Genomic DNA, 24,127 nt, shown 5'->3' on the forward strand with positions numbered 1-24,127 from the left:
ACCGTCCTTCTCCCGTCAGTGGCCCTTGCCTAGCTTGTCAGTCGTTCAATTGGCCAGACCCGCTTTGCTGAGTGCTGCAATCCTGGGGGCTATGCCTGGTGGTGATACCAGGATGCAAGAGACGCTTGCATCTCTTGAATAAGTGAATGAAGACCAAAATTACAGACACAGGGAGAGAGCCGAAATTGCAGATAACCACGAGACCCCGGATGCGTACGATATAAGCAGGATAAAGCACAGTGGGAAATCAGAGAAGGGGGAAAGCAGTTTTAGACGGGATGAGCATGAAGTGGTAGTGTTTTGTGGTAGACCTCAAGGTTCTGATCAGAAGGGATGGGGAAGGGGGTCGACTGGGAGAGGTGGGAGAACGAGGCTCAGGGGAGGCACAGCGGAGGGAAGGTGCACATCAGGCCATCTCCAGGCGTTTGCTCCGAATGAAAGTCCCGTGGACCTGTGACCATCCCCTGTGCAGGCCATAGGCCCAGGTCTGGGGCCCAGTGTTCACCCCCAGGGCCTGGCTTGTAGTTATAAGTTACCCAGGAATCCCAGTTGCCGGCTCACAATTTGGAACCGGGATGTTGGCTCAGAAAGGGGACATGCTGTGTGGATGGAGAGGAGGCCACCAGAATACAACAAGGAATGCACCCGCTGGGGACGGGGGAGGTTGCAGGCTGCTGTGATCTGCTCCTGCGCCAGGATGGGACCCAGCACCAAGCCCACCCCAAGGAGAGGAACTGGAGAAGCTTCCTGTCCTCTGTGTCAGTTGTCGGCCAGGCTGTTCTTGCCCGTAAAGTCTATATTCAGGGACAGATAGAGCCTCTGCTGTTAAGACGTTCACCTTCTAAGAGTGAGTAGAACAAAAGCATCTGTAATGAATGGAAATGATGCACAGATAAATATAACTTAAAATAGTGCTACCCAGGCATTTGAAAAGACGGTCGTATCCTGATAAGAAGAGATGGTGGAAGGTAGGGCGGCGGTCTCCGGGGAAGCAAAACAGAGGCAGAGAAAGGGGAGACCCCTGGCCCCGCCCTTCCATCCTGGCTCCCACTGGGGGAGGGGAGGAGCCGGTCCCATGAGCACCGATTCATCTGGGTGCAGAAATACAGTATTTAGGTCATTATAAATCAATCAGCATTTATAGATACTTGGTTTGATGAAAATACAATCACTTAAGGTTTTTTTTTTTCCCCTCTTTCATTACAGAATCATACGATGACCCAACACAGCAGTTAGTGCAAGCACGGTCTCTCAAGGAGAATGACTTTTGTGGCACAAAAAGGGAACATATTTTACTCTTTGCACGAAACTTTCATTGTTAATGTATATTATTCAGAAACATTGTATTGTACCATAAAACTTGTATTATCAAAACTGTTGGATGTTCATGTGTTTGAACTTTTGAGCACCGGATAGACCCCCTGTATATAAAGTGTCTCACATGTATTATGTCGTCTGATACTAAAATGGTCTTATAAAGACAAGTGGACTTGGGCCCTATTCAGGCAAGATTTTTAAAAAAAATGTGAGCAAAATGGCTTAAGAGAAAGTATTTTCAAGGAAGACAGATTAAAACAACCCTGTTACACAGGAGACTATGTTTGGACTTCCTTTTCTTAACACTTAAGCCTAGAATTTCTCTTTTGGTATATCAACAGTTAAACCCAAGACTATTTTTTATTGCTGAAGATTCTTGCAAACCATGAAGAGATGTTCTCACAGAACCCCACAGCTGGATAAGGCCCGTACATATATTTGTAAGCCTTGCAATGTGACAGGTAGCATCACTATATATGCAATAGTTGTTATGTAGACTGTCAAAGAATTTTTTTTTTCCTGGATACATTTGAAGCTTTGAGTGTTCAAGGTTTTCCTTAATGGTTTCACACAGCCAAATTCTTGAATCAGTTGAACTAACCTGTATGTTACTGTTATTAATGTTTACTCTGCGGTCTGAACCTGGAGATTACTGGAATTGTTTTCCAAGAGGAAATAAATTCAGTTTACCATTAGGTATGAGTGTATTTGTGTGTTTTCTTTTTCTAGTTACTCTGCCATTAAAAAAAATCTAATTGCCCGCACCCTTGGAAATGAGTTCTGCTCTTGAGAATATCCCAGGCATAACCTCAATCATATTTAAGCTTTCCACGCTGGGCCATAGGGAAGGAATCAGACCCGATGTACTTCTTCCTCTTGCAGATCCTAGCAGGTCACATTGTACTGGAGGATTTTGACATCACAGATGGATGTGATGGCTGTTTTCTGCATAATTTGCAGCCCAATTCATGTCATGCTGAGCAAATCTGAACTCAAAGTAGATGGCTGCAATTTGAGAGGCAGTTTGGCTTATGTGTACTTAAGAAGCAGCTTTGTTCATTCAGAAGACAAAGCACAGAGCGGGGAGCCTGTGAGCCTCGCACTGGCACAGAGCGCAGACTCTCGGTGTGATCTCCTCCACATCAGCCACCTCCAGGCCTCAGTCCCCCAGCCCGGAGAGGTGACGCCAGCCCGGAGAAGTGACATGGCTTGGTCACAGGCCTTCACGCAGGCACGGGGTGTTGCCTGGAAGTTTGCTCACTGGTTGCTCACACCATGGCTTGCCACAAAATGGTGAATGAATAGGCACTCGAATTTCAGAGGCTTTTTTTTGGGGGGTGGGGAGAGAATAGCCATGTGTACGTTGAGTCCTAATATACATGTTTAGCCAAAATCAGTAACTATAGACCTGATATTAGTGGGCAACTTTGATCCACATCCTGCTTAAAATCCTTCACCCACTGGGACTCTTTCACCCTCTTTGAAACTCTGAGGACCTCAAGCAGCTCTTTAAACAAGCGAGAGTCTTCACAGCACTTTTTCTGATGGAGAAGCTAAAGCATGGACCGATTCACTTCATTGTGACCACCTGTCACCAGGGGAACCATGAATGAAACCCAGATACCAGCCACGCAAGGTGTAAGCCTCACCCCATGGTGCTCAAACCCTAGCCTGCGTCAGGATCACCTGGAGGCCTTGTTACATCACAGGGTACTGGACCTGACACCCGGAATTGCTGGGGCAGTAGACCTGGTGGGGCTCAAATGTTTGCAGTTCTAGGACATTCCCAGCTGGGGCTCACGTTCCACACTTTGGAGGGCCACACTTTGAGACCCACTGTTCTACCCCATTTCCAAATTAGTTGAGTGCATTGAATGTGAAAAGCCATGCAGAGTGCTGGCAAATTATATTACTTATTTTGATACCAATAAAAGAAAGTTTGGTCAAATTTTAGGACCATTCAGAAACAGGTACCTCCTGGTAATTAATGTACGTTTGCTTGCCAGAGTGTATCGTGTGTGTGTTTAGTTTTTTAATCCTAGGAAAACCTACAACTATACATTTCACAATGGATTGCCAGCATGCTATTTAATTAAAAAGCTTTTCACCAGCTACATAAATAATGAAGTATGCTAAGAATATGCAAGTACATTCATAATTAAAATACTCAGCTATGTTTAAAAAAATTAAGATCTCTGGCCTATTCAAGGATTTTGCATTTAAAATGAAATAGCCACACGATGATTTTTTAAAAAGCTTTAAAACCTCAGGTTATTAATGAGTGGGTTCTATTTTACTAAAAGGAAGCTGCTCTTCATTCATGAAAAGGAAGCAGGTGATGGTATTATCCAGGGATGGAGCCTAAGCTGCCTTTCACAGCATCACCTCTGAGAGACTTCCCAGGCTCCCGGTAAACAGCAAGGGTTGGAATTCCTAGGAAGCACTGGAGGCTGGTGCCTATCATTCTCGAGGCTGTCACGTGGCTGGCCACTGGGCTCCTTCAATACAAGCATGTTTCAGCCTCTTCCCAGGTAAAGCTGGAGGCCAAAGAGGTTGACTCTTATTGCTCCATATGCCTGCCCGATCCTCCAGTGACTATGAGATCGTTCAGATTCAGCAGGCCCTTCTTTATAACCAACCATTCTTTGGATCATAAATACGGAACGGTGTGTGGAACAGTCATTCCCTCCTTCTGCTTATTACCTTGTTTATATTTATTTCCTGCTTCACTCCCTAAGAATATAAGGCAACTTAAATAAAGATTAACAAAACGTTAATAGGGAGCAGCATCGTGCAGAGAAGAGAAAATACAGTAAAGCAGTTGGCCTGTTTTCTGCTTTAATTTTGGTTTTGAACGCATTTTCGCACTGGCTTTGAGCTTCCTGGTAGTAAAGGGGAAAACAACAACAGAAAGGAAGGATTATACCACTTGCTCACGAGAGATCTTTTTCCCTATCACTCAATTCCAAAAGAGATTTCTCAGTGACTTTATATGCAGTCAGGTGGCCAATACAACGGCCACTGTTCCTGACCCTAACTTTATGATCTCATGCAGTGGCTGTCCTCTGGAGGAGTGTGGCTGCACCTACGGGTAGAGGCCAGAGATGCTGCTAAACATCCTATAGTCCACAGGACAGGTCCCCAGAACAAAGAATTATCAGGTCCCAAATGTCAACAGTGCCAATTTTGAGAAACTGCTCTCATGTAAAATTCTCTATGATTGTTCAAGGACCTTTTTACATTAGAATTATCTGGAAAACTTTAAAACTCTATTGCCTGCAAGATTCGTGTGTGTGTGTGTGTGTGTGTGTGTGTGTGTGTGTGTGTGTGTGTGTGTGTGTGTGTGTGTGTGTGTGTGTGTGTGTGTGTGTGTGTGTGTGTGTGTGTGTGTGTGTGTGTGTGTGTGTGTGTGTGTGTGTATTTTGGCCTCACTGTGTGGCTTGTGGGATCTTAGTTCCCCGACCAGGAATTGAACCCCTGAGCCCCAGCAGTGAAAGCGCCGAGTCCTAAACACTGGACTGCCAGGGAACTCCCCTAAAAAACTCTATTGCCTGAATCCCACCCCCAGAGAGGCTGACTTAATTGGTCTAGAATGCAAACATGCCCCCGGTGATCCTAGTGCAGCCACACCTGAGACCCACCAGGCCAGGCTCCATTCACACATAAGTATACTGGGCTCAAGACTAGAAATTTGAAAATAACATCCAAGGAGTAGAGAAGTAGGGGCCTCAAACTCTCTTTCCTCAACATTACTTTTTAACAACTGGGCGTGTAATGCTTATTTTAACTCTAAAGTAACATAACCTATGGCAAGCTTCAGAAGAAGGGGAAAGGGGGAAAATGACCCAGAACCCCACGTGGCACCCTTACCCCTGATTCAGGATCACAAGCTTTATGAGTGAGAAATCTGGCCCCATGGGAACTCTGGCCACCCAGCGAGCAAATCACCCATCACCTGCCAAGGCCAGGTCACCCAGTGTCTCAGGAGAAGCCAGCAATCCGGGTGGTTACGTGCCATGTGCCAATTTCTGAATGTTGGCAGCCTACTCCATTTGTTATTCAAGCTCTGCTGACCCCCACTGTGCAGGCCATATGAGACAGACTTTCGGGCCAGGCCCTACTCTTGGATTGCCAGGTTTGACCTTCAGCATCAAGTATTATTTTTTCCCAATTATTTTCATTCCAGACTATTTAAAATGTTTGTTTAATATTATTATACGGGGCTTCCCTGGTGGCGCAGTGGTTGGGAGTCCGCCTGCTGATGCAGGGGACACGGGTTCATGCCCCGGTCTGGGAAGATCCCACATGCCGCGGAGCGGCTGGGCTCGTGAGCCATGGCCGCTGAGCCTGCGCATCCGGAGCCTGTGCTCTGCAACGGGAGAGGCCACAACGGTGAGAGGCCTGCGTACCGCAAAAAAAAAAATAAAGTAAAATAAAGTAAAATTATTATACGATTTGTATATGTGAGCATCATATGTAGTTTTGATGTTGCTTTGTGGCCTTCACATTTCTATTGCTTCAGGTAGAACAGCAATGCACCAAATGGATGTGTTCTATATAAGCCTGCCCTTGTTCCTGGATATTTAGATGTCAGATGGAATTTTTTTTTTTTTAATGATGAAGGATAAAAAATAGCAGAAAGTCAGTATTCTCCGTTGCAAGTCAGATATGCTACATTCTCTGTGGCAAATGGAGGCTAGGTTAAATATGCTTTGGAAATCATGTAAATGGGTGAGAGGGTTGACATTCTGCTTTGAAGGTTGATAAACTTAACCAGTGTTCCAGTCCAAATGGAAGGTAAAGACCCCAGAGGCGGCCCCCAGGGGTCCCCCCAGGCTGAGTTAGGCTCCTTGGAGCAGTGCTGGGTCTGTTCCAGAACTTGGAAAAGGATTCCGATGAACCCTCAAGTTCCACTCTACAGAGCACGGCAGCCCCGCTTTGTGCCTGTCGGGGTGCAACACTGCAGAACCCTTGAGAAAGGACGTTTGAAACTCCAGATCCATTAGAGAATACCTGCAAACGCTTCTCCACTCAGCTTCAGCAGGCCGGAGCCTCTTACTGTCTCCCTTGTCTCGAGGGAGCACTACCAAAGGTACTGCAAACGCCCAGAGTTCGAGAAAGAGGAATGATTTAGGGTAAAATGACCCGGCGTGGGTTTCTGGCAGAATCCCAAGGCTCAGGTCTGGTTGGCACTGCGTTCCCGGGTGAGCACCTCACGGGGCCAGGGAGGAGCCCCGTCTCCGCCAGATTCCTTTGTAATGAAGTCAGCTGTCAACTGGGGGAAAGGCACAGAGCCCCTTTATTTCCAAGCAGGTGATGCAGCATATTAAAGGTTGAATTCCATCTTGTGCTCGCATCCTGAAGGAGCCAGTTTGCAGGCAAGCTCAGTTCTTTCTGCAAAGAGGGAAACTTGGCAATGGTGGAGGCTGAGTACTTAAATGGCAATCAACTTCTGGCTCATATCAATTAATTCCTTCATGGACTTCTGCCTAAGTATAGCATCTTGAATTCCCAGCTGCGGAGGCTATGAAAAACAGCCCAAACAACACACGCCATGATCCAGGGGATGGCGCGCCGGTGAAACGATGATGGGTGAAGCTGTCTCAGGGAAGCAGTGGGCGCCCATCGGGGGCTCCCTCTTCGTTTACCTGCAGAATCCAGGGCAGGACACATACTCCCTTCTCTGGGTGGGAAATTCTTTGAGAAAACTTTTACTATGTCCAAAGTGAAGTCATTCTGAGGGGAATCACCTCCTTTTGGAGGTGATTTTTAAATATCCAAATTTTAAAATATCCAAATCCAAAGTGCCCATGAGATGTGGAAGCAGGATGGGGACTAAGAAATCAGAGGAGGGCTTTGTCATCACTCAGACACCAGGAGAACCTATTCCCAAAGTGGTCCTCGTCCCAAGGAACCTACCGGCGCCGTCTCCATCTCCCTTTCACGTGAACAAGGAGCATCTTGATCGAGCACTGCAGACAGAGGATGAGTATCGGTGGTGCCACATGAGATTTGGCAATCCTTCAATTCATCTGTCAAGCTCAGACCTTAACATCTACACGGGGTTGTGAATTTCAAATCCCTTATCACTCAGGTGGGTTCTCCTCATCTAATGCTCTAACAATGTGGCTATCACCAAGCTATAACCAATGAAAATCAAGGTCACGTGGCAGGGACAAACTCACTTTTCCTCCGCTGCATGTGAAACATACCTGGTTTGTCTTGCTCTCTGTCTTTTTTAAATTTTTTTAGTTTTTGCGGTACGCGGGCCTCTCACTGTTGTGGCCTCTCCCGTTGCGGAGCACAGGCTCTGGACACGCAGGCTCAGCAGCATGGCTCACGGGCCCAGCCGCTTCGTGGCATGTGGGATCCTCCCAGACTGGGGCACGAACTCGTGTCCTCTGCATTGGCAGGCGGACTCTCAACCACTGCGCCACCAGGGAAGCCCTCTCTGCTGTCTTTTACTGAATCAGAGGGAGAGTTTGCTTTCCTTGTCCAGGAGACAGAACCTTTGTTTCTCTAAGGGAGTGTGCTGTCCAGTATGGTAGCCAGTAGCTGCCTCAATATGTGGCTACTGAGATTGAAATGAAGTTAAATTAAGCAAAGTTTAAAATTCCATTTCTCATTCTCACTAGGAACGTTTCAAGTGTTCAGCTGCCTTATGGGGCTAGGGGCTACCGTATAGAACAGCACAGATACAGAACACTCTCCTAATCACAGAAAGTTCTCTTGGGCAGCTCGACAATTCTAACCCACCCCCTCCCACCTCCTTTGACCCCTTCCATGTACAGAGGCCCCTCTTCCTCTAGCTCCTTTAGTTTATTTTCCCACCTATCTTCATACTGTTCTCTGTCTTCAAATGTGCACTGGTTTTCCCCTCTTCAAAAAAAAAAAAAAAAAAATCATTTTTCCTGACTCCGAAACCTCCTCCCAAGGCTGTTTTATTTATTTTCTTCCAAATTTCTCAGCTCTGTGGTCTGCTCCCACATCCTCCACTTCCTGACCACTGACTCGCTGCTTCCTCACCTGCAGGCTGGCTTCCATCAATATCCATTTACTGAAAATGTGTTCCGAAGGTCACAGTGGCCTTCTCACCACCCAACGAGAAGGGTTTTCCCCCCGTCCTCACTCTCCTCTGCCTTTCAATAATTTACACCATCAGTCACCAGGCCCCATGTTCTTGCTTGGCAGTATTTCTTATGTTTATTCTTTCCTTTCTATTTCCAATGACAGGACCCTAGGGAGGTCCTTTTCATCTACCACCTCTGGTCTCTCCTCTCTCTAATCCCTCTTGTATATAGCCACCATGTTCATCTTTATAAAACAATTATTTCACATCATTTCCTCACTCAGCAAATACCAGTGACTCCCAGAGTAAGGCAGTGAGGAAGAGTGTGGTTTAAATGGCACTTGAGCCCTTTTCTGCCACTTACTAGCTATGTAGCCTAGACCAACTTACTTGGCTTTTCCGAAATTTCTTTTTCCTTCTTTAATTTGAGGGTAAGTATACTTACAAGTTGTTGTAGGGTGTTTGCTGGTGTTGCTGTCAGTGACTAAAAACACCTGAAATATATTAGATGCCCTATACAGGAAAGTTATTGCTTTAAGTATTATTATCTTTATTTAATCCAGGCTCCTTTTATGTTGATTCTAGAATCACTGCTTTTTCTCCATGGTACCTCTTATCCATCTGATTCCCTCCTTTATAGTGTTTCTAAAAAACAAACACCACTTTTACCTTGTCTCCTGCTTATGAGAACCTGAAGTAATGGTCTTATTATCTTCCAGAAAAAGATGAATATTCCTTAGACTTTCAAGAATGTTTTAATCTTGCCCAACTACCCATTCAGCTTCAACCTGTTTCTGTCAGTGAATCCAAGTCATCCTCCTTTGCACATCTAGTCCATCCCTTTACTTCATTTTTCACGTCTATTGTCTGTTTATTCCTACTGTTCACACGCTCTTCCTTCTTTCCCTCCACTTACCTCAATCCTGGTCAGTTTTCTGGTCACAGACCAAGCCCCTCTTCCATAAATCCCAGGCTAATCTGCACCATTATCTCCTTTCTCTAAATTCCCATTGCCCTTATAGCCTAGCTTAGCAATTCATGGCTTCCTAGCTGGACTGTAAATCTTTCAAGCATGGGGAATCTGCTCTCTGTATTTTTTTTAAATCCACCCGCAGTGATGTCACCCTGGAAGTTCAATTAAGCACATGTTGATGAATTAAGAGCTTGACTATAGTCCTCAGTCCCTCTTAGTTCAACAAAGGATGAGGGGGTAAGACAAGATCCCTGCTCCCCAGAAACTCACAATTAAAATTACCCAGAGACTCAATCTCAGCCGTTTTTCCTCAGTTCCACAGTTGCCACTGTCCTCATTAACCTGGTAAAGAAGGGCATCAAGGACCCGGGTCAGCATGGACTCAGTTTATAGCCACAACACATTGGAGTTGCATGTCCAAAATGCCTCCTTCTTTGATCTCTTCGACGGTAATGATTTCAGTTGATGTGTTTAGCACCAAACTCCAATAGAGCCAATATTTTGTAATAACTGTAAATGGAAAGTACCTTTAAAAACTGTACTAAATATTTTTTTTAAAACTTGGCTTTAGACAGTACGGTGAATATAATTAATGATAAAAAAAGAAAAAAAACCTGAATCTGAAAAGGTACCAGATCCATATGTAAATCCAGGCTTCAGCTCACTCCTTTCTTAAAGCAACAAAGATGTTGACTGTGATTACAGATAATCAGATCTTTCCTTCTGATGAAATGGGCATATACTGAACCAGGCGTACGCTATATTCCCTAGACAAATATATTTACACTTAGAACATGGAGAGAAAAGAAAATGCCAACAGCTGACAGCTTCTTGGCCTATGGGGTGTGATCCAGGAGCATAATAAATTCATTTAATCTTGGTGTTGAATAGATGCATGTTAGGCTTGTGCATATATATATATATATATATATATTTTTGGCCTTTCCTCCAACATGTTTTTTGAATACAGTGTCACATTCCTCTGTGTTGTCAGCAGAGACGGGAACCAAGCTAATCCTTTGGGTCCAACCTGGGATAACTTTCCCTAATGAGTAAAGATAGGAATGAAAAAGGGACACCATGTAGAAGGTGCCTTGTTGCCAAATGTTGGTGGATAACTATTTCATGCTGAAAGATATGCCTCAAGAATGTTGGCCACTGGGAGCTCACAAAGTCCAAAAGAAGATGCATTTCCACAGAAGATCTTAATCATGCTGATAAAGGGATAAGCACGGTCAAGAGGATGCAGACCAGATAAAAAGCCACCTCTGTTTAGAAGCTGGAACTTGCTCCTCTCTCCTCAGTAAGGCATTTCTCATCTCAGCCAAACTGGATATGAAGATATGTTCCTTATCCCTGGCAGATCTCACAAGATATCAAACATTTCAGACTTCGTGTGTGAAAGCATGACATATTGGTTAAGACTGAAAATAGCATGTTTCTGGTAGAGTTCAAGTAGATAAGAAATACTACACCCCACTGTTTTTGTAAATGCCAGAGTTCCACTGAGTCGAGACAGATGGTAGCAGGCAAAGAGGCAATCTTATAATCAAAAGCTAAAATGTGTCAAAAATATGTTAGCAAGCAAAATAGAGCAGATTACTAGCTACTCATGTCATGACAGCTTGCAAAACATGTTAGGATGTTGAATCTCTAGTTATATAAATAAAGGAACAGTAAACAGAGCAGCAGCAAATGGTGTGAGAGCTCATGTAATGACTGCCCCTTCATGGCAGTCTGGGGAAAGAGAAAGTCATGTGGTCACAAGGAGCCTCGGATGGACCTTACGAGGCCCCCAGCTTCAAGTATGGGGATCCATTTTACTTCCGTGAGTAACAGATTTCTCCGTGATACCCAAAAGCTGTTTAACTCAATTACAGGAGGCATTCAAACTTACCAGAGAGAATTGTAAGGATTCCTTTGAGAATCATCATGTCATTTAGCGCAAAGAAACAAGAGGGTGAGTGTTATTTTGTGAAAACAAAGTGTACCCAAGGCTTTCTGTATATGTCGATCTCATTTCAAGGAGGTTTTTTTGACCACGGGATGGCAAGGCTTCGATGGCCCTGGAGAATGAGCTTGACCACAGGTCAGCCCTGGGCTTCTCATTGTCTTGGTTAATCTTTGATCAGGTTTGTGGAGAGGGAAGGCAATGTTTATCATGACTGGGGGAAAATGGAGACACTTTTATTGAGCACCTACTATGGCCCAGGTACTATGCTGCTGTCACATCCAATTTGACCTCTTGCCTCTCGAGATGGAGAGAAGGTAACTTTGACTAGTCCGCACCCAATGGAAGTTCAAATCTGACCTCCTCCCCCATCTTTCCCTTCCCCTTTTCTGCACTCAGAGAATCCAGGGGCAGAAAGAAATGGTAAAAAGTGGGCCTTGTGTTCTCATGCCAGCACTGCCACCACCTCTGGCTCCAGGGTTCTACTTCAACACTGGCTGCCTCTCTGGTCCACTCGATACCAAAGACACGAAGGTCAGCCCCACTTTTCAATCTCCATAGGGAATCACCTGGGGAAATTTCAGTGTACCAGAGAACGCTGCATTTTAAAGCAAGAAATCTTCTGATAAGCTACTTATCAAAGGGTGAAGGTCCAAGTGTCTAACGTGTAACAAAGGATGATAATCAAATTTCTGGAGATAAGACAAGAAAAGGAATTTGCATTGTTCTTGAAGAGGAACCAGCAAGACTGGGCTCTGCATTGGAGAAGAAAGGACCAGAAAAGGCGACAACCCCAGCTGTGTGGTCGCCAAGTGAAGACTATAGAGATCAGAAGCGTCTGAGGCATATTTCTAGGTTTTGTTTGGTTTGGACTGGTTCTTTGAAGATCGGGCCAGGCAAACCTCCTCTGCTCCCTTTGGTGCTAAATCCTCAGTGAAAGCACATGGCCCACTAATGCTTCTGGGGGAGTGGGCTCTTCCTGGAGAGCTCAGACTGCCGTCTCTGCCCTGCAAGGTGGAAACAGACACCTGGTCAGGAGGCAGAGAACACGGGAGTGGCTGGTGCCTGGATGACCCACGCCAAGCAGCACTCCTGTGAAAGCGCCCCTGAGAAGAAGAGATTCACCGAGAGTGAGTTGGGTGACAGAGGAGTGGCCGATGCGACAGCTGCTCAGCTTCCAGTGGACACCAAGCTCCTGACGTGTCCTCAGCCAGATGCCTGGGAAGTTCATCCGTCTCCCTAAATCCACACAACTCCAGAAAACGTGGTATCCCATTTCACAAAGGATTGGGACTCAGAAAGGTACGGCAGCCCGCCCAAGGTCTCATAGCTAAGCGGAGGCATGATTCAAAGTCGAGGCATATATGTGAGAAAAAAAGGAAGAGAAAGGGTATATTTATGTGATACGGATTTATGCGTTAGCTAAAGACCCAACTTAGAGGGCTTCCCTGGTGGCGCAGGGGTAGAGAATCTGCCTGCCAATGCAGGGGACGCGGGTTCGAGCCCTGGTCTGGGAGGATCCCACATGCCGGCGGAGCAACTGGACCCGTGAGCCACGACTACTGAGCCTGCGCATCTGGAGCCCGTGCTCCGTAACAAGAGAGGCCGTGATAGTGAGAGGCCCGTGCACCTCAATGAAGGGTGGCCCCCGCTTGCCACAACTAGAGAAAGCCCTCGCACAGAAGCGAAGACCCAACACAGCAAAAAATAAATAAATAAATTTATTAAAAAAAAAAAAAGACCCAACTTAGAGTTATGCCCCTAAATACAGAATACCTATAAACATTAATTAGCATCCTCTTCGGCATTCCACTGAGAAAGATAGTCATCCATAAGACCAAATAAGACCTCTTGACGGCCCTACAACTACCATCAGGTGAGAAAACACGGATTCAGGGTGCGCTCCTGCTAAGTCAGATATGGAATGTGCAACTCACACGTTCTGGTGAAATTGAAGCAGGTGAACTCTAAGTGCCAGGACGTAACGAGTATAATAGCCAAAGGGAATAATTCGGTTTAAGCAACCGTATGCTTCAGTTATCTATAGGTGTGTAGATGTAATGGGACCCCCTTTTTAATACACTTGGTCGTTCTCTTCCTAGTTACACCTGAGTGGATTTTCCCCCATTGGGAAAGCCAGTGTAGGAAATCTTGGAGGTTCGGGGCCATGAGAGCTCCGAGGGAAGCTAAGTGGGGGGTCATTTTATAAGGTAATGGGTCCCAGGAGGCAAGATGATGAAGTCCTAAGTTCCTGTCCTGCGGTGTGATTTTGGACATGGAACAAGGTCTCTGGGCTTCAGGTGCTTTATTTCTGAAGTAGGGGAAATGGTCCCTTGTCGCTTAAGCTGCCATGAAGATTAACTGGACACAGCCCAATGTCTGCCACTAGTTGGTGCCCAATAAAATTGTGTCCCTATTCGTCTGCAGAGTGTTCCTTTAGCCTAGGAGCAACTGAGAGTTTGACGACCAACTGTTAATTTTCTTTACTATCAATTTTTCTGTCAAGTGCCACAGGAGATACTAGCATTGCAGAGCTGAGTAAGAGGCCATCTTCCATCCAATGAGCCCACTGTAGGCTCAGGAGGCAAAGACCCACATACAGTGACCATCCACGTGAGGAAGTGCTCTTCTGGGGCGTCAGAAAGATGCTGTGAGAGTCCAGGGGGTGGCGCGTCCATCTGTACACACGAGTTACATGACGGCTTCAGCGGGGAGACGCAGTGGGAAAATCAGTTAAGAGTCCTCTGGGTTGTCAAGCCTAGACAGAGCAAACAGCCTGAGCACGAATAAAGGTGAACTTCTGTCATTTTGTTGGAATTCTCAAAATAAATGTTTCTGTCCATAGAATACAATTCTTGTCATATTTTCATAGTCATCAAAACAGTGTGAGGATAAAGTGTGGGTAGGGGCTCAGGCACCCACCCCTGATCTGTGAGCTGGACCGAAACCCCACAGAGAAGAGGGACTAACAGCCGTCCTGTCCCTCTTGTGTTGCCAGCACCCATCACAGCACTGGCACAGACTGGGAGCTGGGAAAACTGTTCAAGAGTAAATGTGCCACCCACCCTCCGGGCAGGGTGGACCCAGCTGGAGCTGACAAAAGGTCAATCTGCCTGGGTTCCCTGTCCAAGGACCTGGCGATTCCTTGTCTCAGTTCAGATCAGTGACATACATCAGTCCTTGGCAAGGCCACAGAGGGACACAGACTGACCACATGGAGTGTGAAGAGGTAGACCAGCAGGCCAGCGGCTTTGGGGCGTTCTCAGAGCACAAACTCAGGTGGATCAAAGTTCTGGACATCACATGCAAACCAGAGTGGGGCATAACAGGACACAGGGGACTGGACTCTGGGAGAAACAGGGGAGCAGTCAACGTATATCAAGAGAGACTCATGGCTCCAGTGAGCAAAACTGGGGCCCTTGTCCCAAATCAACAGATAACAGGAAAATGATTCAATACTAAACCACCACCCAAGCTTGGGCAGACCTGCCCACAGTCGTGACTGATCTGGGTCCTGGAAAATGTACCCACTTGCCTCAGGGGATGGCGACCAGGGGAGAGGCAGGGAAAGTAAAGCAGACTCAGTAGATCCAAAAGTGTGACAATAGCTGACAACGTTTTCACTGATTGACATTGGAACACACAGCTGCGTACTAGCCACCTCAGTCTCTGGATCTTAATTTAACTTCTTTGTTCTCCATATGCTCCATGCCTGGAACCCCGAAGCATTACCAAATATGCTTATTAATAAAGTTAGTAAGACGTCACCACTCGGCAGACATGAGCCAAAGTTCTTTCTCATGGCTAATGTTAAATGGCCAAAGTGTGACAGCTCACACACCGTGTAGCAGGGTCACGTCACTCACATTACATGTGGGTGTACAGGGGCTATGTACCATCGCCATTTCCCTACTGATCTGTTCGTTTTCATGAGTGCCCATCTGCTGAGTAGTGGTGGGAAAGTAATAATTAGATTGAGCCCAGTCTAGCAAAGTTAGTCAATGCAATCATGTAAGGGTCCCTTGAAATAAATACTCAATATCCCAAGATAAAATCCTCGCCCCTCAGACCCAGTCTTCATCTCCCTACTTATATAAAGGCGGCATCTGAACACTGACTGAAGTGGTAAACAGATGTAGGAAAAGATATGCTTGTGAACACGGACCTAATGCAGTGGATCTGTAGGTGGGTATGTCGCCAGAAAGACGTCTTAGACAACATGAGGGTGATAGAGAAACCAGAGGTGGGCTCCTATCTTGTAGATGGCAGGATGCATTCCACCCAATACGACCACCTTCTCCTTTCCTGAATCATCTCAGAAATCTAGCCCTCTGCTCTGCAGGGTGGTGAGCAATAGAGAGGAGCTTCTGATATAAAATACTACAGTAACAATCATGACAACTACTACTACTGCTAATAATAATAATCTTAGCGCCTAACACTTATATATACTTACATGAACTTCCTGCTTGCCAGGCATTTTTCTAAGTCCTTTACATATGCAAATCACTTAAGCTTCATAACAACTCTTATCATGCAGATTCCAATGGTTATTCCTGTTAATATCAGCTAGCCATTAGATGTGCTGGTGGCAGAACATATCTTTTTATGTGTGTGATAATGGAAATAGGATCAGGGAGGTGACAGAATGTGTTCTAGAAATTTTACATTTAAAAGAAAAGAACCTCATCGATCATTTATTAACACGCACTGGGTGCCAGCATTGCACAAGGCATTTTTGCACAAACGACTTCATCCTCACAATATACCAAGGAGACAGAGGAAAGATTGGTGATGCCAAGCTGATAGGAACGGTCAGGGCATGGACATTCAGAATCATATTTTCTGCCTTTAAGTTTTTGATACTTTAAGACAAATTTAGGCCAGATGAAGTCAGGTTTGGTTCCTGGCTACGGAGATGATGGCAAAGGTGATGCCAGTAAGAGTCAGAAAGAGAATTCTTGATGGATTTCATGAGGAAACAATATAATAGTGGCAGGAAGTTGTTTTCTTAAAGAAGAAACTGACATGGATTTAGACAGAATATCGAAAACTTCTGAGTTTGTAAAGTAGTCGCCGAGGGACAGACTATCCTCTAGAAGCTAAGCCGATGCTATTTTGCTCTTCATCTGCCTCCCTGTGCTGTTCTCAGTTTTCTAAGAACCTAAAAGAGCGGGATGGGTAGTTGATTGGCATTCACTAACCACCCACAAATGCACTAGCCACACACTGTCTCACGGCCTCAGTTTCTTTTCAGGACTAGAATGTGATCGCCCTCTCCACCCAGAAGGTGAGCTCTGAGAGGAGGGGCTACGTATTCTACTCCTGCGTGTAGCGGAAACCTGATTGGATAAACCATGGGTCCGGTTCCTTACGATGATTCCTATAGGGCTGTGTAAGTACATCCCACAGGGTGCTGTTTTTTTGCTTGGCTGGTTTTTGTTTTAATTTTTTAATTGAAGTATATATTTTTTAAACCATCCCAGCGTCACCTGATACTAGTATAACTGAGAAAAAGTGACTTTGCAACAGTTTAGTAAGCTACCGCTTAAATGGGTCACCAAAAATAAATCCTCCGAAGGACGAGCCGCTAAAGGGTAAACGATGTCAACCTTTCTCCTTGGCGATGCTGGCTCCCCTCCAGCCGGGCCCAAGTGACCTCAATTACTTACCACAAGTCATCAGAATTAAATCAAATCCGTCTGCAGTTTGGGTGGCTGGGGCCCTATCCAGGAAAGCTGCCCACGCCGAGAGGGAATGGACACAAAAGGCTGCTGAAAGCTATCCAGATAATATCTGAGCTCCCGGCAAGAAGGAAATGCCACCACCATCTGCCTCTGTTTGTGATGACCTGGGAATAAATAAAAATTAACCTTGGTCCTTGAATGAATCATGGAGCTTATCAACACTTCCTTTGTGTCTCTAATGACTGTGGTGGAACAAGTTTACAACAAATTTTGGAGGGACGGGGCGGGAGGGCTGTTGTTCTGAACGGCTCTTTATGGGGCTTGGCGCGCGCTTCCCACCTGCTTTTCTCGTATTATGTGCCACCAGCAATGCCCTTTGTACCCTGTGTTGGTGACAGTGAAAAATAAGGAAAGAAAGTGTTTTGAACCCAGCAAGAGTTCAAGGAATCATCGGGGAGGAAAGGAAGGAAGGGGAGAGGGGAAGGAGAGACAGCCAGAGCGAAAAAGGAGAGGGAAGGGGAGAGGGGAAGGAGAGACAGCCAGAGCGAAAAAGGCAGTCGTGGTCTCCAGATCATCGGTGGTGGACCATGACTGAGACGGGTCTCCAGGGGGCTGCGTCTGACCTCTACCCAAGTGTCAATCAGTAGGCCAGTTTCTGTCCTTGATGCTGAACACTTGTTCTTTTCTTTAATCCTCATAGTAACCTCACGATGTATGAATCACTGTCTTACAGGCTCGGCTATAATTGCAAAAGAGCATCAACTTGCCCCCGGACACTCAAAATGGAATAGAACAGCCAGAACTTGAACCTTGGCTGATTCTAAAATCCAAGCTCTTTTCACACTTCTGCATTGATTCTCCATGGCAATGCCACAGGTCACTGGGGGAGAAGTGTTATTAGCCATTAACTTGATTTTGAACTAACAGGCTAGTCACTTAGCAAGGCCCCGAAGAAACGGAACAAGGTAGAAGCACACATTGATGGGCTTAGGAGCTGGGAGGGGAGGTGCTGGGGAGGGGAGGTGCTGGGGAGGGCTCCGGAAGAGCAGAGGGGAAATAGCTCTAGATGATGGGATTCTAATTTAAGCTTTATTGGTTCTGGCTTTTGCTGGACCTCTGAGCACACACTGCCCGCAGGTGCCTCCGCACCACGTTCAGGCCGGGATGGGCCAGAGCCCTCTCCCTCGCCACTGAGAGTGGACATGGAGAAGGAGATTCAGGGTTTATTTCTCACAAGCTAGTCTGGGCAGGAGCTCAGCCAATGTAGCCATATTTTAAAAATCTTCAAACCATATAGAAATGCAGAGGATACAGATGGAGAGCGTAAGGCTAGCTCCACAGTCACAGTCAGGAGAAGCAGCCGTACCCGGGGTTCTGATGTCCCAAGCTGACACTAATTTTCTCTCTCAGATGATGATGGATTCTAAGTAAATATGTGTGAATATTAGTTCCAGAAATCTGAATCAGCTGCAGAGAGCTGTTGGCTATAACATAATTGGAAGCCTGGTGAGCTGAAGCAACTCTTTCTGAAACTTCTTTTGTTTTGTTTCGCTAACATTGTTTTCAGCAAAGAGGGAGACATGCCTTACATACTGACATATGGTACCTTCTATTTATAACAAGATTAACAATTCATGCCCACCTTGACTGAATCCCGCTTTATTGAGATGTCACAACAGATTCGCACAGCCTGCAAAGGGAACGGCTTACAAATGATAATATTATGACAGGCAAGACACCTGAAAGTAAATGAATCATAATTGACGACAATTAGAAAGAGTTCAGCACAAACACAGAGTCATAGCCGTGATGGTAAGCAGGGTTCATCTCTTACAAGGAGAGGATGGCCACGGAGAAATTCTGCTGAATTCTTACTGAGACCTTGAAATCCATTCAAACCTGTTCACTCATAGCTTATTTCTCTATTAATGGATGAAGGGCTTCATAGTTTTAGGGCTTTACTGCACGTCTGTACTCTGGTCCACAGCCTCACATGAACCCCTTATTTTAGGATAGAACTGATGGGTCCTTCTAGATGCCCTGGCCGGAAGCAAGGGCCTCATCTTTGTCATCTCCTTCTTCCTTTCACCCTACATCCATCAGCAAGACACCAATTTTACCTCCTCCATATTTACTGAATCTTTCCATTTCTTACCACCCGTACTACTCCACTTCAGACTGAGCCAATGTTGTTTTGCCTGAGAGCTTCCTCTCCTCTAATCCATTACCAAGAGTCATCTTTCTAAAGTCCTCTATGGCTCCCAACTGCTCTCAGCATAAGGGTTAAATGTCAAGGTCCCACAGTCCTGCCTGAGACACAGTGTTGTGTAGGGACAAGAGCAAACCTGGTGCAAGTCCTGACTCTTGGGAGGGGGTCATTTAGCGTCTCTGACCCTCAGTTTCATCCTCTACAAAGTGAAGGTCATAGCAGTATCTAACTTTTGAAAACTAATTACCTACAAACCTCTTGGAGGGGCTGATCACTTGTTGAGGGTTCACTTCTCAGCTCACTGCCTCTCTCAGCCCATCACAAACCTCTCTCCCTGTACACCCTGTGCTCTCGGCCCCAAATGCTTCTTCTCCAGCAAACCGTGTTCTTCCACCCCCTCTTCCCACCCCAGAGGTGTTCCCTCTGACTGTAAATCCTCATCTGCCCCCTCTGCCAGTCCCAGCTCCCACACACTCTGCTGGACAACTGCAAGTCATTGGCTTCATCTCTGCGTCCCTGTCACCTCCTCAGGGAAGCCTTCTTCGACTACTCCCACTCCCAGATCACTTTGTAAAACACTCTCCTTATACTCCATACTTCCTTTTGTAGCCCTTAATACACCTGAAAACTTATGTTTACTTTTTCTAGTATGCTTCTCTCTCCCTCCATACCAAAGGTTCTGTAGAGGGCAGGATTGAGTCTCACATGTTCACTACTGTGTCACCTGGACCTTAACTTGTTGGATGATCGAATCTAGGAGGTCATACCAGCTCCCTCATTCACAGATGTTTGATGACTTGCTGTGGCAGGCAGAACAATGGCCCCCAAAGAGGTCTACACGCGAATTTCTGTGAATATGTTAACTTACGTGGCAAAAGGGACTTTGCAGATGTGGTTAAGGGTCTTGAGACGGGGAGGTGGGCGTGGATTACATGGATGGGTGCCACGTAATCCCAGGTCTTTGTAAAGGGAGGCAAGAGAGTCCATGTCCGCGTGATGCCGCACAAGAAAAGCTCAACTGGCCATTGCTGGCTTTACAGATGGAGCAAGGGCCCATGAGCCAAGGAATGTGAGTGGCCGCTAGACCCTGGGAAGAGCAAGGAAACAGTCTCCAGTAGAGCCTGAAGAAGGAACCAGCCCTGCCAACACTTTTGAGTTTAGCCCTGGGAGACCCACTTCTGACCTCCAGAACTGCAAGACAGGTAGTCTGTGGCGTCTGAAGCCACCAAGTTTGTAATTTGTTACAGCAGCCAGAGGAAGTGAATACACTTTCCCAAGGTCACAGAGCAACGGCAGAGCCAAGGCCAGAATCTAAGTATCTAGACCATCCAGGGCCCTGGTCGTTCCACTACGCTCCTCTGCCTCTGCCTCTCAGGGCTTGTTGGTTTTTCACTGTGCTTTCTCCTTTTCCAGAGGAAGAGATCATTAGGGATGCAGCTGCTTACAGGCAAGGGCACGTGCCCAAGGCGTGGCTCCACGGATGCGAGTGTGGGAGAAGGTGTGTGGGGATGGAGAGTCTGCCTGGCCACCTATCAGACTCCCAGGGGAGGGTGGGAGGTCCCGGTCCAGCCACGCTTGCCCGCCCATCTCCTGTCCCTGCTGCACAAAGCCTGACAAGGTCTCACTCATGTTTCAAAGCGCTCCGTCTTTTCAGAACTCTTTGTTATTGTCTCTGCCATCACAAGTTTAAAAAAGGAAAGTTAATTAAATATGGAAGAAGACTGAGCAACATCTTTTAAACCATCATGTCATTAGAACCGAAAGCCTCAGAGAGCTGCTTAAAAGGGGTTTGAGAACAATGACTGTTCAATCAGATATTTATGGGCATAGTTATGTAAACACACTCTTTATTGTCTATGTATATTTAATATAATTATCAGTTTTGTAGTTGGACTCTCCAGAGACCCAACAAATCACAGTGTTGCTTTGAAAATGTCAGCAGAAAAGACAATTATGTTGCTAGCAAATATTCATAAATTATATTAAAATGTCCTGTGGAGATGTCCCCTAAGTTGCAGAATCCTTTGCCGTAACTGAATAAGGCCTTTCTTTGATTTAAGGATGGTTTTAGAAGCAAGAAGTTTCTTTGGGAAACCTTAAAGGCATGAACATGGCAAAGGAGTAGGCAGCCTTGGAAAACAAGAGCATGTGTGTTCCAGAAAATTCAGCCCCTCGCCGTTTCCTATAGCCAGTTGGTATGTGTGCACGTCCACTCGGGTACATGTAGACACCTGCTCACCTAACCGATGTGCAAATTTTATTTCTTAAAATACCCCATTAAGAAGAGAAAATAAATTCAATCTGTCTGCTCTTTCAGCACCCACGTAGAGCCGTAACTCTTTCCTACAGCTTTTTTCTTTAGCAACTATTTATAGCGTTTCCCATTTTTCTCTCTTATCGTTTTTTTTTTCTCACTATGCCCATGCAGAAATAATGGAGAATGGGGAAACTGCTCGGTACATTAGAAGGCACCAGGCTCTTGCTAAACCAACATGAGCGGTGTAGCTGGAGAAACACCTAGTAAGCATTCACAAATCACTTCTATTGCAGGATATACAATCTGCAGATCAACATCTTAATTAGCTGCTAATGACATTCAGAAGGAAAGGTTAATGTTAAGTGCAGAAAAGCAGTGTGGTTAAAAAAAATGAGATTTTCCTGCCTTCTTCTTGTAAAAAATAAAAAAGGGAAGAAACGATATCCAGTGTTTATAATGGGTGCTATAAATACGCGTGCATTGGCAATGTGAAGCATCTTCATTACATGAGGCCTGTATTGATAGGCTACCTTTCATGGAAGGAGTTCAAAGCCTTCTACCCGCTTCTCATTTATCCTCAAAATACCCCTCTGAGGGCAAGTATCTACAGGCAAAATGAAGTGGAGAGTTGAGGCAGTTATCTACATAATTCAAACCCAAACTCTCTTAATGAGGAATAAGTGGAGTTTCTGAAGACACTGAATTTTCCCGATTGGCTTTCTATGTAGATCAAATTCCCTGGAAACCACGTCCTTTTTGCACCATGCTGGCCTGAGGCAGACAGCCTACGGGAGCCAGAGCCTGGGGAATGGGGTCCCCTCAGTTTAAAAGGCTGACCTCACGCTGCCTACTGAGCCCCATCTTTCCCCAGCTGGCTGCTTGGTCTCCCGCTGCTGCCGGCCTCAGCCCAGGGACAGCTTCCCGATGCGCCCCCGACCCCTGCCTTTGGTCCTCTGCTTTCCCTTCTCAAGCCGCCACTGCCTCACCTTAGCACCTGGCCACCCTCCCCTTCCCTCGGAGCTTCTCTCAGGTCCCCTTCCTCCTTGAAACGTTCTTTGATGAGAAGCAAAAGGACACCATCCTTTTGTTTGTCTGTTTGTACATCAGGTTGCTTGCAGACCACTTTTACCGTAACCTGTTAGATAGCATCTGTGTGGTTTCAATAACGATGGCGCGAGCTCTAGCTGGCTTTCCCCGGGGAAGTGTCGCCGTCTATCCCAGGGTACGGCTCAGGCAAGCACGGAGTGGCTCTGCGTGTCCTTCTTCCCTTGCTCAGGCCTGTCATCGTTCAGGCTCCAGGCACTGACACTCAGTGGGACAGTCATCCTCCACGGGTGACCGCTGCCCTCCCTTTGGCAATGCATCTCCGACGGTGGATGCACCCTTCTCCTGAGTTTTCCACAACAGCGCTTTCCCGTCGCTCCCCGCAGGCTAGTTCCTGCAGAGCTGGAGGCAAGGAGTGCATTGCAGACAGTGAAGTGGAGCCACCGTGTGAGCGGTGACCCAGCTTCCGGGTCCACTCACGGCCCTCCCTGTGTTGCACCTACAGCTCCGCCACCCCCAGGTGTGCCTCGCCACCTGCAGGCCTCTCCCTCCCATGATCCTCAGGCTGCAGAACAAGGAGGCTGTTTTTCTCCTTATCCCACTCTGAGCCCCACCTCCTGAGTCTTCATTTCCTGTCCCAGGATACACATGTCTCTTCCCAGAATGATTCCCAGTGGAATGTCCATTTCTTCCAGGGGAAATTCCGCCATGACTTGCAGGCATACGACTGGCCCTGAGCCCCGTCCCCAAAGATGAGACACAACCTCCGCTCCTGAATACGCCTCCCAAGCATGCAGCTCGGCAAAATTCCCTTTCATGTCTTACCCAGAGGCCTGTGCATCCCGGACCTCAGGCACTTCCTGTTCACCTTCCCTCTGCTCTGCAGCCCCAAACATACCTTTTCTGAGAAAAACACAAAACCCCAAAGAAAACACAACACGTAGAAATGGGGCAGTCTACATTCATAGTTGGGGAAGAGACATTTCTTTTATAAAAATGCGTCTGCCTCATTCCCTACTCTGTCCCAGGGCCTAGCAGAGCAGGGCTTCAGTGTGTGCTGATGGGATGACGCTCTTAGTTGACAAGAAGGACAGCAGATGTAGGTAGACACAAAAGAAGAGAGAGAAAACTGGTCTGCTATGGATAGTCCAAGGATACACTTGAATTTTATGGATAAATTAGTTTTTGCAAATTGACATTGTAGCAGGAGTAGTAATGTCTTGGATTTATATAGGATTTGTTTCCTAACAATCTATTTTCACATTCATTATCATGGTAATTCCCATAACCCAGCTATGACTCATCATTACTGCCCACATTTTACAGCAGCACGACTTTAAGTGACTTATCCAAGGCCCTAAAAGAAATCTGTGAGAATGACTTTGAAGAGAAGCCTCCAGAACACCACTCTACCCACTCCCTTCTTCCCTGCAGGGAGTCAGCCAGGTTAGATTTAGTTATCACTACATTACAGTTTAATTATTTATTTTTGTATCTCTCTCCCTCCCCATCAGATTGGGGGTTGTATTTTTATCTGCATCCCAAGGGCCCAGAAAAAAAAACTTGACAAATGCTCAATGAGATGTTTGTTGAATGAATGTTGAATGTTAATGTGCTTGC

The 24,127-nt window shown here is 46.2% G+C and overlaps 1 protein-coding gene across 5 annotated transcripts in view; it reads left to right on the forward strand.

The window, feature by feature from the left end:
* ZNF521 (zinc finger protein 521) overlaps positions 1 to 2,012 on the forward strand; it is a 283,327-nt gene extending 281,315 nt beyond the window's left edge. For all 5 annotated transcript variants that reach the window (XM_060310466.1, XM_030842565.2, XM_070046973.1 and 2 more), the window contains one exon: positions 1,207 to 2,012. In XM_060310466.1, the coding sequence (XP_060166449.1) occupies positions 1,207 to 1,236 (30 nt within the window). In that variant the 3' untranslated portion in view covers positions 1,237 to 2,012. The remainder of the gene's footprint in view (positions 1 to 1,206) is intronic.
* Positions 2,013 to 24,127: the final 22,115 nt, after the last annotated feature.

The sequence above is a fragment of the Globicephala melas genome, chromosome 13 (genome assembly GCF_963455315.2).
Source record: "Globicephala melas chromosome 13, mGloMel1.2, whole genome shotgun sequence".
NCBI classification, from domain to species: Eukaryota; Metazoa; Chordata; class Mammalia; order Artiodactyla; family Delphinidae; genus Globicephala; species Globicephala melas.